A 15033-nucleotide genomic window follows, 5' to 3' on the forward strand; every position below is an offset into this window, starting at 1 on the left:
TGTATGCTCAAACTAGCAATAGACTTTTGCAGAAATAGGTGTAATAACGTTTATAGTGGTTCGCATTATAGTAAAAATGTCTAGTATTTTATGAACAACGTTATATTAGGAAAACTTTACGACTTCCGACACTCTGTATAAACACTTTTGAACCTAAAATATATAATATATTGATCACAATTGTTGGCTTCGAGTAGAGGTGCCTTGTTAAAATAATAAATTTCCTACTCGTTGATTTGGGCAAACGCTGTAATATAGATTAAACTGCTCTCTTTTTGTTTGAACCCACTAATATTGATTGTATTTATGATAACATTGTTTTCGATAACACATTGTTATACATATTTTATTTGATAAGAAATGAAATTAACCACGTTCGGATCGACTACAAGTGTAATATTTTAATTGCTGAAATTAAATAGAGATTAACAGCTGACAAAAGAACGGTATCATTCCCTAGGAAGTAGTATCGTACCAGACTATATTAATTGACATGTTTGATGGAACTGACAAAATGTCATTATAATTGTAAAGGGAATTTTTTTGTTAAACCAATTATATTTACAAATGAATGGTAGATTAATTTTTCAGTGTTAATATTTAGAATGAATGATTATAGACAATAACTTCAATTGTCTTGATTGTGTATCGATGATACCCTATTGTGATAAGATTCCATAACTCACCAGAATAATACTTTTTTAGAATAGTGTAAGGGCACGTCGTTTAGAGTGTAAAGTCATAACATGGGGTGTAAAATAAATATAAATGGGGTAAAAAAGAAACAAATAAATTCCGCTGAAATAATGGTTCTCTATTATTTATTTCTGCCATATCGCCGACACGAGAGTGCTGACCATAGTCCTGATCGACGTTGCTTTTATATTTATAAGTCTACCGTTATTAAGTGAGATACGTGCTGTGAAATCCGAGTTCAACGGCTAAAGCAAAAGAAAAAAACCCTATTCCATTGTCTGAGGATAATAACATATTGTCTATACGAGAACAATACATCACAGACGTTGATTTTCATATATATATATATATTTTTTTTTTTTTTTTTTAACAGAATTGCACTCAAAACAAAACAAGACAAAAAAACTGTCGTATAAATATGATATGAAAAAAAATAATGCTTCTTTGGCTTTTTAATATGTCGATGTACTATTTCCATTGGATTCCAAGGCTAACGCAAGAGCTGTTTGGAAGATGAAAAATTGTTAAGGCCGACCACGCCGTCAACTTTTTCCCTAGAGTTTTTTCCCTTCATTATTTGGCGCTGCTATGAAAGTGTGTTAACTGTTGTATTTTGAGGCCTTAAACAAACACCGTGTACAAAGCAAATTCCACAGTCGTTTGTGGCCGGATAAAGTTTTAATCGAAATTGGGACTCGAGTGTGTGCATATAGCTGTTGGACACGTGACGCAAGGCAGCAGATAAAGATGTGTAATAAAATAATATATATATATATATATATTGCAGCAAACTGGACGCGAAACTCGGCAAGCATAGTAATTGGGCACGCACTCAGAAATGTGACGTTTTCGGTAATTTAATTCTGCGATAATTTGTACTTTGAAAATCATTTGGTGCAAACGTTGAAAACAGTTTTGCGCGGGTTCTGTCCGAGTATATTACCGTTGCGGCGCTCAAAGTTAGAAACGGGAATATTAGTTAGCAATTCAATTATTGTAGTCATCTTATGATAAAAAAACAAAAAAACGTAGCTATTTTCTTTGCTCAACTGACAAAAACATTCAATCGTTGATATGTTATCTCTAATTACTTATATCTTATCTCTTATCACTTATCTCTTATCTCTTATCATCTATCACTTACATAAAGTAAATAATATAAGGAGAGACCATTGCCAACACTAGCATATACTTTGATATGAATCGACTATTAAATACAATGACGGCAATCCTGCAACCTTTAGTTGAAAACAATAAACTAGATGGCAGCATAGTACGACATGATAATAATACTTTAATATGTGATATTATTTACTGATTAGGTACGAACATTTTAAACCATATTAAACCGTAACAAATTAAACCATTAAAATCTATTACAATAGTAATTTATTAGTAATATGGTAGGTAACACTGTATGTCAACTTCAGATATATTATCATATGGTCACCACGTGATCTCTTATCATTTCTCTAGTATCTCTTATCATTTTTCACTTATCACTCATCTCGTATCTCGTATCTCTTATCATCTATCTCTTATTACTTATCTCGTATCTGACATGCAATTTCTTGTATCCAGCCCGTCAACGTATCCACGTTAATATTGTACTTTATGTGCTATTTAATTATGAGTTTAAACAGACCACAATGCCTAATTAAAACGTGTACATTCTCAATAAACAAACGTAAACGTGTGAACGGAGTTTAACTAATTGAGAGACATTAAGAAAACGTAAAATGATCATTTATTTTTGTCGGCCGAGACGTTGGTTTTGCAATTGTATGGTTTTTTTTCGACCCACACTTTTTTTGACGGATGTCTTCATCTGTTACAGTACTTGAAATCAGCCTTTCAATGATCGTGCGCGGTTTGTATTACCCGTTGGCTTTAATTTTATGCTATATTTTCTTACGTTCAAAAGGTATGAAATATCGACATTTTTTACTGAATAAGACTTTAGCTTTAGATTTTTTTTTTTTTAATAACATTATTTTCTTTCAACGCCTGTGGTCGCGCTATCAGTGACGCCGATTATGATTAACCTCCGACAAGTGATTTAATAGCATTTAATGAGCTATGTAGTGACGATAGGAGATGCGGCATTGCAATGGAGTTACTTAAAATCAAGTTGAAAAACGAATATTGACACTTTTTTTCGCACGCATTGCACATTCCTTATTTAGTTTTCACCAGTTTTTTCATTGCATTTAATAATACAAAAACCTAGTGTTCTCTTCACTCCACAGGAAAAATACCGAATCATGGATACGTTATCTGTTATCAATTATATTTTGTCTTATATCATCATAAATTTTTATATATACGATAAACTAGATTGCTAACTATTGATAAAAATGGAAGTCGACGTCGGCAATTTTTGTGGGATAATGTTTGTATAAAATAATATACATCTGTGATTCTGTGTTATCAACTTAACTTGTAATTTATTATAAACAATGATAACAGTTATAAACATGTGATAAAAATCAATTTGCAAATTCATGGAGTACAACATTGTCAGACTCAAAATGGTAGTCAGTATGGTATCACAGATATATATATATATATATATATATAAATAATAAACTAGATTGCTAACTAGTGATAAGAACTGAAGTCGACGTCCGCTATTTTTGTGGGATTTATTTTGTGTATAAAATAGTATAAATATATGTAATCTGTGATATTTTGTTATCAGTTTAGCTTATAATGTATTGTTATAAACATATTTTCATGTGACAAGGTTCTAATTCCCACAAAGATAGCGGAAAACGATAACTTCAGTTATCACTATTAACGGCATGGTATTTATTGGTGACGACAGCAATCTAGTTTATTATCTCTTATCACTCGTCTGTAATCTCTTACAATTTATCTCTTAATATTTTTTGTATATTGTTAAACGAAAATGGCGCTATGGTATTTCTTGTATCCATTCCAATAACATATGCACGTTAAAAATATCGTCAGTCATAATATGTATGTATTATTAAAAATATATGTATATTTAAAAAAAAAGATGGTAGCTCGATACACGAATGAAGATTATGCGGTCGCTTGCGGGTATTCGCACAAAAGAAATCATTTACTCGACATTAATAATATAATATATTATTATAATGATGAACGTCGGTGAGGTTTCAAGGAGCGTTTGATGTTGCCTCGCCATTATCGTGCACGTACCATGTCGGTAATTACCGAAATAAATATAATAATATTATAATATACATTTTGAGGCTTAGCCGAAAAACGTACACCACCGCAAAATGTATTTACTTAAATATTCGGCGAACGTTGTGAAGCACGACACAGCAGCAGCTGTCATTTAGAGCAGCCGCCAAAAAATAATTTAATAAGTCTTTATAAAAGAAAATAAACAAAGAGAAACTCTTTTCAAATAATATTATGAAATATCGAATTAAAATTTAAAAAAAAACCCGAAAATGTTTGTTTGAGAACGCAAAAAAAGCCATTCCCGGTATTATAAAAATATAAAATTATTAATATACATAGGTATAATATATATTATTTTTCATAGGTAAAAAAAAAACCCATCACGGCCTTTGTTCTGTTTTTTTAACTTTCCGCTTTCGATTTTTTTTCCAGTTAGTTTCGCAGAATACACGTGATGTTGTTGTGATGAAAACTTATATATTTTGTTATTGACTTTAAAATCAAAATAAACTACCCGCGATGCGGTAATAAAAAAAACAACGTTATATTGGTTTTATCATCAACGAAATTGATATTTTCTACATAGTAATTTAGTTATATTTTTCGGTTGTTCAAAATGCATTTCTTGTTTTAGAAAAAGTAATCGCATACAATACAACTATTTAAAAAAGTAGATTTAACGTTTCATACTATATTATTGATATCTGTTAACAAAACTCAATTAAGTAATTGTAGAAAACTGTTATTTAGATTGGCCAGGCTGTGGAGGAGGTTATTTGTTTGTATTAAAATAAATCAAAAATACTGTTGAGATTAATTAAAAACAAACGAAGATCAATTTATTATAAGTCTGCGTGGAACTAATCTTGGGCATGGCCTTTTGCAGCATTTGTTTTCAAGGATTCACTGCAGGACAAACAACAACAACCTAAAATACCTTTGTACACGTTGTAAGAACTGAATATTTCAAATCAACAAAAGTCAACGTTTTCGCGATAGTTTATCCGTAAAGATGTATTTTTCAGAAAAATAACACTTTAAGGATTTTGCTAATCATATACTTTCCGTCGAATGCTATTTGGACGGAGTTGCGACCCTCGGCTGTTATTATAAGCCCTCGAGGTTTATTGTAAGTATCAAATAAAAACACCATATTTGTAACGGATCGGTCCATTCCATTCACACCGAAATCCCATCTTGAATAACCCGTTTACTACGGCTGAACCTGGCTATTAGATCCATTGATCTAATAGCCCCATTGATGCTTTCATAAAATCGTTTGTGAACGCAAGAAACGATAATTATTTAATCTTTGGTTGCTCACAGTGATTGAATAACTTTCAGATATTTAATGATATATTCCATGTTATTTTTTTTTTACACTCTGCCCGGGGTTTTCTTCCCTTTGAAATGTTAACTAAATTGAATGTTACCTGTTAGTTTGAATGTTACCGGGTTTAGTCATTTTTTGAATTACACAAGATTATATTATTGTTATCGTTCGGGTCCGGATATAGACTACGTGCATTACCTAACTCATATTTTTTAAACGCATAAAACGTTTCTAAGAGGAAATAAAAGTGTCAAGTTCTGCGCTGTTGCTTTATGTTAAAGAAAATAAGAGTACCAGAGTGTGTACTCGAGGCTTACTATTACTAATGTTTTTTTGTTGTACTTTTATTGTTTGGAAAAATATGGTCGGCTGTAAAATTTGTCAAAGCTGAACTTTCTGCACGTTGGATCAGAATGACATAAAAAAAAAAAAAATTATGCGATGAAAATAGAATCTATCGCGTGTCATGACCGGTCACGCATATTATTAAATATAATATAATGTTTAATTTTTTATATTTATACTCGAAACACTTGTGATTTATTTCCACTGGCAATGCGATGAGATTACATAACGAACAATGGCCGTTATTGCGCGTTGTGTCGTTAAATAAATTAGATAATAATATTATCCAGAGCGGGCGGTGCTTCCAAACGCAAATTATTATGCTCTGCCTTTTTTCGTTATGATTTTTCATTTTTCAAATTTGTTTCACTTAATAAAATTAGTAACGTTGTTATAATAAGACCCACCGCGTTGGCGCCCAACCAGGAAACGACAAGACGTTATCAGCTTTTATGCCAATCTCTTATGCTATATTTACTAATCGTACAATATGTATTTGACTTAACGGCAAAGGTAAACTAACTGTAAAAGCGAAAACGACGGTATAGTAGAAGGAATAATTAGCCAAAAATCGGTTTTTTAAATTTCCTTCTTCTTGTTCTTCCTAACCCAACCTAACCTAACCTAACCAAACCTATCCAAACCTAACCAAACCTAACCAAACCTAACCAAACCTTACCAAACCTAACCAACCCTAACCCAACCCAACCTAACCTAACCCAATTCAACCCAACATACTCAACCTAACCAAACCCAACCTTTTTTTAAAAAAAATGTTTAACATACTGCATCGAGGACTAGGGGTGGTACTGCACATTTGGGCATTTAACCCTAACCTAACCATAGAAGTGGTAGGACGGCCACTGTAATACTCTTAATCTTTGTTTATAGAATCCAAATAAATAATATGTTTGGCCTACCATTTAATATTTTTAATCACTCTTGTCTGTTTTACTAGTTCAATATATATATTGTTTCTCATCACGAACAAACCATCTGACATCTCTCTACCACTACTTTCCATTTTGTTCTGCTACAAAAGACGACTGCACATTTCGGCTTCTTCCTCTTGACTCTCTTCTTCAAACGGTCAACGTAAAATTAGCTAAGACACGAATCTTACGATTATGCAGCCGTGAGCAACTCTGCGTTAGCAATACGCATGACCGACCGACATAAATAAAAATCAGCTTTATATATATATATTCACTAGTATAATGGAGTTGTACAGTATAAACGCTTTCAACTGTCCCTTTGGAGACCTAACCGGTGAAGACGGTCGGCTAACATGACGGCGGCAATCGTCCCGGGACAGTAAGCCGGTCTCTGTTTATTATCAACATCCGGAAAAGTGTAGCGAGATATGTGTGATTGCATTAGACACGGTTCTTTTGTCGTCTGTCCGACTAACTCATGCCGGTGCACAACACTGTGTCGCCAAAGGTCCTCCTGGAAAAGCAGCATTGCCGGCGGCCGAGCAAATTGAATTCTGACGTGTTTGCCGAACGTAACTTCTTTTACTTCCCGACTTAAATGACACGGGGTAGTGAAGACGGGCCAAAAGAACTTTTGAAGTGGCTTCCTCGCGTGACAGCTATTCCTTTGCTATATTAGACGTTTCCCCCCCCCCCTTCACCTCTTCCTCTCGATTATCCATTGGCCATTTGGTTTGTCGCGGGGGAAAAAAATACCATTTTTTTTTTCCACGGGTCTTTGCCATCCCGAGCCGACCCACTTTCTCGTGGAGAATTAAGACGGTTTTTTTTAAAAAGAAAACAATAAGTAATAATAATAAAAGCGAGGAAATTCGTTGCGCCATCACACATACGGGTTTTTCGTTTAGCCGTTTATTATTATTATTTTTATTTTTCTTAGGTAAAATATGTCTCGACAAGCCGGGAAATTGTTTAGTATCCAATTACGGGCGGAGGTTATTAAGATGATGACGTCGTACCACGGTATTTATTAAGAAATTAGGTATAGGCAAAATCTTTATTTAAAACGTTCAACTGTGATAGGACTCTTTGTTTGGTAGCTACATTTTTTTTGGACATCACATCACCTTTGGCGACGATTTAAAATTTCTTATTAATTTAAACATGTTGGCAAAAACCGGAAAAAGGACCCTCCAGGCACAAGACAAGATTTCTGAAGGAATGTCAGATGCGTTTTGCTTTACCTACAATGCATATAGGCCATTAAGATGATGCAAACATGATTTTACCACTGGAAAATCATCGACCAGACGTCTTGTTCTTAAGCTATTTTTCACTAACTGCAAAAGTGAATAATTAGCCAAAAACCTGTTTTTGAAATTTCACCCAGAAATTTCTTTCCACTTGGTCTTCTTAACCTAACCTAACCAAACCTATCATTTTTTTTATTGTTTCTTCATCGTCGACCACCCCGTACTAAGCCTTAGGCAATACTTAGGGTGGTCGCCATCGTTTTGCTGTATGCCAATTTACAACGTATTTCGGTCCGTAGGAAGGCCATACACTTCCTACTCGCCTATACTAAACAAAAAATTACATTTTCTTAGCAACAAATTACACCTAACCTAACCTAACCAAACCGTACCAAACCTAACCAAACCTAACCTAACCTAACCTTACCTAACCAAACCCAACCAAACCTAACCCAAGCAGACGCTTCTTCTTAAGTTCCTTTTTTTCCCCTAATGTAAAATATATCTCGACAGCTTGTCGGTTGGGATACGGTCCAGGTTTGGACGCCTACACTTGTCACACAGAGGGTAGTGTACACGTGGGATTTTCCCGGTGGCTGTTCCCGATAACGGCAATCGCTAACTTGTGCAACACTCGACTTACCTCCACAAGCTTGGGGCGGCAACGGGAATATCAGCGTGGTGGAGCTCTTCCTTCTGGCCACGGCACAGCCCAACGATTGCGGTTTGAAACTGCGCAACTGCTGCATGAAATCCGAGCACTCCATCAACGCCACGTCGGCAAAGTGAAGATCACAGAGTATGTGATTTTTGAACCTCCTGGCCCGTTTCTGGTTGGGGCCGGTCAGGTTCATTCCGCACGAGTTGCACCGTAAACATTCTTCGTGGTAATGCTTGTTGTCGTACAACAAGGAAGTTTCTGTACAAAAAAAAAACAAAAAAAACAAATACATTATACAGCACATCGAATCTCATTAGCAGCGACAAAGTGTGTTTGCAATGGTATTACGGAGCCCCGAGAAGAAAAACCCAGGGAAATTCGTTTTGCCCTCCGACGAAGCGCACGATATCAAATTCTCGCATTGTCTACACGCTAATGGACTTTTCGTCGAGGGGATTACATACACATATGGATCCAATAATAAAATAATTATATTTCTGTGGAGATCGTATTGCGTCAATGACAAAATGGATGTTGGCGAAAAAGATAAACGATCTCTTTTTATTGAAATAGAATAAAATACTCTTATTTTAATAAAAAAAAAAATAATATATATATATATATATATTGTTATACAATAATCGTTTGTTCTTAGAAATCAAATAGGTACAAAGCACAATTCCTGGGGTTTTCATCGCGAGAAATGTTTTCATTCGTTTTAATTGATATTTCGAAACTGCATTGTGTATTATTATGTTCTATTATGTTTTTTGTATGTGCTTCCAATAATACAATCGCCGTAGTGATTACTCGCTAAGTACTCTATTCATTAGACTTTATCGGTTCGGAGAACTCGTCGAGTTTCTTGTGTTGTATTATTATTCGTACTTAGTCGTATTGAACATTTTAATTGTACACATAAAAAATATATAGGTGCACGAAGCACGGTCGCGTCGAGGAGTTTTATTCAAATCCAACAGAGCATATTGACTATTTAACTACAATACCATTAGACAATATTTTAATTATACTATTTCCTGTGAAATATAAACCGACTTGACAGTCGCCAGTTTTCATAAACCACCTATATTATTAGGTAGTCAAACTTAATAATTACTCAATTTATATTATATTTACTATAACCTAGCCTAACCTACTATCGCTGGTTATGTGGGTCGTGTATTAGGTGCAACACAATTATATTATATTGTGATATAATTCTATAAGCTTTTAAAAAGTTATTACAAAACAAAAACGTTGTCATCGTTAACTATTCGCTGCATGTAAGTGCATATATGCATTAGGTTATTTATACTGATATCATTTATCGATTATGGTTAATATTTATTTTGGCAACTATATAATAGTGTTTTTAACGGTTTTGACATGTCATATTACTGCTATACATGATCAATACGTCCATGTTTTGTGTGCATGATTTAATTTACAAACAAAGGTAAGTACACGTGCGCAGTATTATACTTGTAATACACATACCTATGTATGTGCTGATATTTTCCTTTATTATTATTATTATTATTATATTTGAGTTATGGATGTGCTTTTTTTTTTTGAATATTCTAAAAAAAGTACCCGACATTAGGGTTGGTTTTGAGTTTTGTGAAAGTTAGGACGGAGGGGGGGGGGTGGTGATTAAACTTCCGGTCCGTATCCATCAAAAAGCCGCCTGCCATTGTCTGTCGTTGCCGCCAACCTAACCGATACATATCATTAGGATAGTAATTGTCTTGTGTCGATCATGAAAACTGTTCAGGAAAAACGCAACGTTGCTGTCGAGCCCGCACGTTAGTTGCCGCCGTGTGAACGTTTCCCATCACGAACAAAACGTCCAAGTAGTCCAAGTTGTTTTAAACCTACCGAGAAACTACCGAATTGCTTTGGATTGAAACGGAACAAACACAACAGTGCAGACAACGATGATAATTACAGCAATATTTGGAGGGGGAAAAAAAGGCATGAAAAGATGTGCCCGCCCATGCAAAAACACGTGAACCGTCCAAGTCTTGGGGTCGAGATAATATTACGTAAGAAGAAGGAAAAACAACACAATGATAATATTATGATTGGCCACGGTTTTCCCGTTTAGGTTGTTTGGGTTGGACTAGGGCGAAATTCAAAACACAATTATAGGAAATACATTTAAAGGAGTTATGAATAATTAATGCAAAATGTTTTTATACATTTTTTTTAGTACACATTTTCCCACGTCATATCAACACTAGGAAGATTTATTATTGTACACAATTTTGATGTATATTGTTTTTATAGTTTTAAAATGTATACAGTGAAATTTGTCAACAAAAAAAATGTAACCCGTTTCGAGATTTTAACCCTTATAATCCTTTATACCTCATTCCAATGCAAAACGAACATCAGTAGTGTGTGTTCAACGTGGATCCTATGAAATCACACAAAAGCCACATTGGTACACAAGAGTATGAATAATTATCATTACAAGGTGTGGTAGGTGGACGATAAGGCGTTTCCATAATATTATATTATGTAACCTAACCGAAAGAACGCTTAATGGCATATAGTAAAACAGGTAATCAACTGAAGCCACCTTCGACCCTTTTAAACCGGTGCATCCGAATGCAAACAGGATGGCAACGAGGACAAATTGTATCCACCCTTAACTATATTATATATACAATTTACTTTGTATATGTGGGCTTCTGCGGCTTTGATGCAGATGCAATGGTGGCATCATAAGGAAATTCATAGAGACAAGCATTTCAGTACATATCGTTCATAGGGTAATTCTAATAATTCTCAACACAAGAGACAAAATTTGAGAAGTTCAAAACCACAGTTAAAACAAAATGAAAACCCCCAACTCTTACTTAAATATGGAATAGGTGATTATTTTTGTAATACGGCGATCAGTATAGGCTATTCAGCTACACACAAGTGTACATTACAATAGTAGTTAAAAAATAATAATTGTAGTGCTTGAAACTCAAGTCCTAAACTATAATAAATATTATAACTGAAATAGAAATTTTAATGTGCTACTCGAAATCTATTGAAACCGCTTGTTTGTGTTTTTCTACAAAATAAACTGGCCATAGAAATATGACGTTCTCCTTAATAGGAATATTCTTTTTGAAAAGCGCCAAGTTGGCTTTTTTAATTTTACTTTTTTCCCCCACTAGATTTGTTAATGTATATTTTTTTTTTGTGTAGAAACTTTTTGAAGAACTGTTGCAGACCATCATTTCAGTTTTTAGCTTAGAAATACATTTCCAAAAAATAAATAAAAGTTCCCTGGTTTAGATTTTAGACTGGTAAAAAAAAAAATGTATATATAAAATAATTTAAAAAAATTTAACAGACAAGTCTGTGGTGTTTGATCAAAATGAGACAAGTTTAAATTGTATGTATTTTCTTTTGTCTAAGCTAAACTGTAGTTCAGGCATAGCTGTATTGTAGTTTGATTTCATAAAATTGCACCAACCCCGTTAGGCTAGGTAAGGGCTGCGGGCTGTCGTCGGCACACTATAAATCATTTGCGGTTTGCGATTAAATTATTAGTGTTTAATGCGTTTGTGTTATTATATTATTATATACAATACAACAAGTCCGGCGCCTTAGATCGCCACCATTAGTCAGTCTCGGCTTTGTGCAACGACGACCACCCGGTCGAATATAGTCTATTATTAATGGCCAGCCGAACTTTTGATTCTAAGTACGGTTTGCCGACCTGGATTTCTGTACGGAAAGTACTATATAGGGTCGTACGAACAACTATTTATGTATACATATATATATATATATATGCAATGAGCCAACTGCTCCTCTGGGAAATGACAGCAAAAAGCTTATCGACAATCTCATTCCGGGGACAATGCTCTCTAACACAATACTGAACAACAAAGTGTACCTTATATAATAAGCGTTATACGTTAATGCTGGCTGTGTGCCGTTGATCGAATGGAAATGACTAAACATTTTAGTTTAGCCAAAAAAATAAGCCCAGAATGTAAAAAAGCTGGTTAGTACACATTTATAATGTGTTGGATGTTGCAGTCGCCGGATGTGTCCGTTATCTTTTGTTATTTTTGGACATTTATCTCTTGCTTAATTTTAATATTATGTTAAACAGAAGAAATACACATTAAAACGACCAATGACTGTGACATTCAATTTAATTATGAACCTACTTTTTTATTTTTGCAGTCTTTTTTTTTTAAGCTATACAACCTCATAATATAGTAGAGGTTTTAACTCGAGTTTGATAATGAGTGATTTTTGCAGTTCTAAGTCCTATTCTTATTAATATTCTTATTTCTATATGGATATATTGTTATTGGGCTGGATACAAGAAATTTCATGTCGCCATTGTCATCTCGCCCTTTTCGCTATACACTTTCACTTAGAGATATGAGATAAGGGTTAAGAGATAAGATATAAGAGCTAAGTGATAAGAGATAACTAATGAGATACAAGTGATAAGAGATAACTAATGAGATACAAGTGATAAGAGATAACTAATGAGATACAAGTGATAAGAGATAACTGAGAGATTTTGTTCGGGATCTTTTTAGTTTTTATTTGAACAAAAGAGATCGAATGGTTTAGATAGGATTTGATAATAACAGGCCATATATACATACACAAACTAACTACATACATTACACCTAAAAACACATAGCCGTCCTATTCTTTGCGCGGTCAAGTGAAAATGTTGTCACACAAATTAACAAAAAGCCTGTGAGTACTTTGCTGAAGCTCTCCGGGAAGCGCCTTGGGTGGTACATGCCAAGGTGCTGTGCGCTAATAGCTATATAATAATAACAGTATTCGGAATCCATCGCAATAATCACCCAAGATTTTTTATACATTGGTTAAAAAACCTTGGACGACGCCACAGTAATAATATGCGATCCAACCAATCCGGGCAACGTTAATTCGTAATAAAAACACCGTCAAGCACCGCTTTTACGACGATAATAACATGATCCGATATCTTTATCAGCGACGTTGTTTACCAAAGTAGATTGATATTGTTGGCCTTTAGTAGCAGTTCTACACGATAAAACTTTTAAACGCGCATAAAATCGCGGGTCGGTTAAATTAATGGTGGTCGTAAACCACATTTATATAATATAATATATACAGATGAAATGCACACTCCCGAACAATCGTGATTTCATTGTAATTAACGTTTAAGAAATATTTTTATTGCGTATCTCTTCTTTTTAACCCAATTCCACTGGCACGAATTTATCAGCAAACAATTATACAATAATTTATAGATATGAAAACAACAGTACAAAGGTTTCAGTCAAATAATGGCAATGGCAGTCCTTGTATTTTCCTTTATTCAAAGGCATTATTTGGGTCATGAATTCATGTAAGCTTTCATGTGTAAACATGTGCCCTATCATCTTATCTCTTCTGGATAAAATCTCCATTTTACAATATTAAAATTATTGTCCATTAAACGCCAACGCATACAAATCGCAGACAAAGTCAGCATAAGCAGATCTTCCTATTGTCTTTTAGCAAGCCCATTAAAGAGAGAGAACTGTTCCAGTTTCGTTGTTATGGAAATGTTGCGTTTTTTTTTTGGTCCTCATTTCGGGTAATCCTTATTGTATAAAATGTCTACAAATAATAATCGTTTTCCACTAGAGTCAACCGAACGGAAAAACAGCTGACGTTCAAACAATATATTTAGGAAAAATAATTATTATCCAGTCGAAAGCATACCCAAGTGGTAGACAGCGGTAGACGGGAAATAGTTTTTATAAAAAAAATATATAAAAATGGTTATTATCAATAAGAAACGTGCGTTGCAATCGGAATGGTCGCCGGTCGATACCGGTATAATACGTGTTTTATTATCTTCATGTTTAGTTGAAGAAATATACGAGTGTACGTTATCTGAAAATAAAGCTTTAGGTATAATGAAAAACGGTTCTGTCCGGGTAGACACGAGAGTGATATTGTATTCAAACCGACCGACACGACGCCATAAAATTGCAATGCTGTCCACTGAAACAATATGATCACACTATAATATTACAATATATAAAATATAGCTGCCGCGGACATATTTTTCTCACCAAAAGTCCAACTAGGCCTATTATGTTTCTCGCAGTAAACCATAAAATTACATCCTTCGGAAAACAAAACCGACAATGTGTCCAGAATATGTACTACAAATTATATCTGATTAGGTTGGGTTAGGTTAGATACCTACACATTTTGTGGGTAGAAATGGGTAAGCTGTGATAGTCGAGAAACACTACAGTATTCATAAGAAGTAATAAGTTTCAAAAGTTATTGCTATTTAAAGTTTATGTTAATGCGCTATTCAATAGCATTTTTTAAGTATGTACAAATGTTATGTGGCTTTTATCAGATGTGTAATTTAATATCTCAACTATGATTAAAAAAAAAAAAATTTCTCAATTAAATTGAATTACTAGCTTTAATTGTCATTTATAATTTTTTTTAAAAAAAACACTATTTTTTGGAGACGCTAATTGCGCGTTTCAATGCTTTAGTTACACAACGAAAGATCGACGGTTCGAAACTTTCTTATAAGAGTAGGTACAGGTGATAAATAATAATGACTGGTGACGAAATTGGCCGCAATTTCAA

At 34.1% G+C, this 15033-nt stretch overlaps 1 protein-coding gene across 3 annotated transcripts in view; it reads right to left on the minus strand.

Moving 5' to 3' along the window:
- The window catches only part of LOC126848043 (uncharacterized), a 212587-nt gene that overhangs the window by 28154 nt on the left and 169400 nt on the right, over positions 1 to 15033 (minus strand). For all 3 annotated transcript variants that reach the window (XM_050588553.1, XM_050588555.1, XM_050588554.1), the window contains one exon: positions 8383 to 8658. In XM_050588553.1, the coding sequence (XP_050444510.1) occupies positions 8383 to 8658 (276 nt within the window). The remainder of the gene's footprint in view (positions 1 to 8382; positions 8659 to 15033) is intronic.

This window comes from Adelges cooleyi, unplaced genomic scaffold (genome assembly GCF_023614345.1).
Source record: "Adelges cooleyi isolate 19-005CV unplaced genomic scaffold, UGA_ACOO_1.1 ACOO_flye_CR_arks_rails_tigmint_CR_PRNA_167, whole genome shotgun sequence".
Taxonomy (NCBI): Eukaryota; Metazoa; Arthropoda; class Insecta; order Hemiptera; family Adelgidae; genus Adelges; species Adelges cooleyi.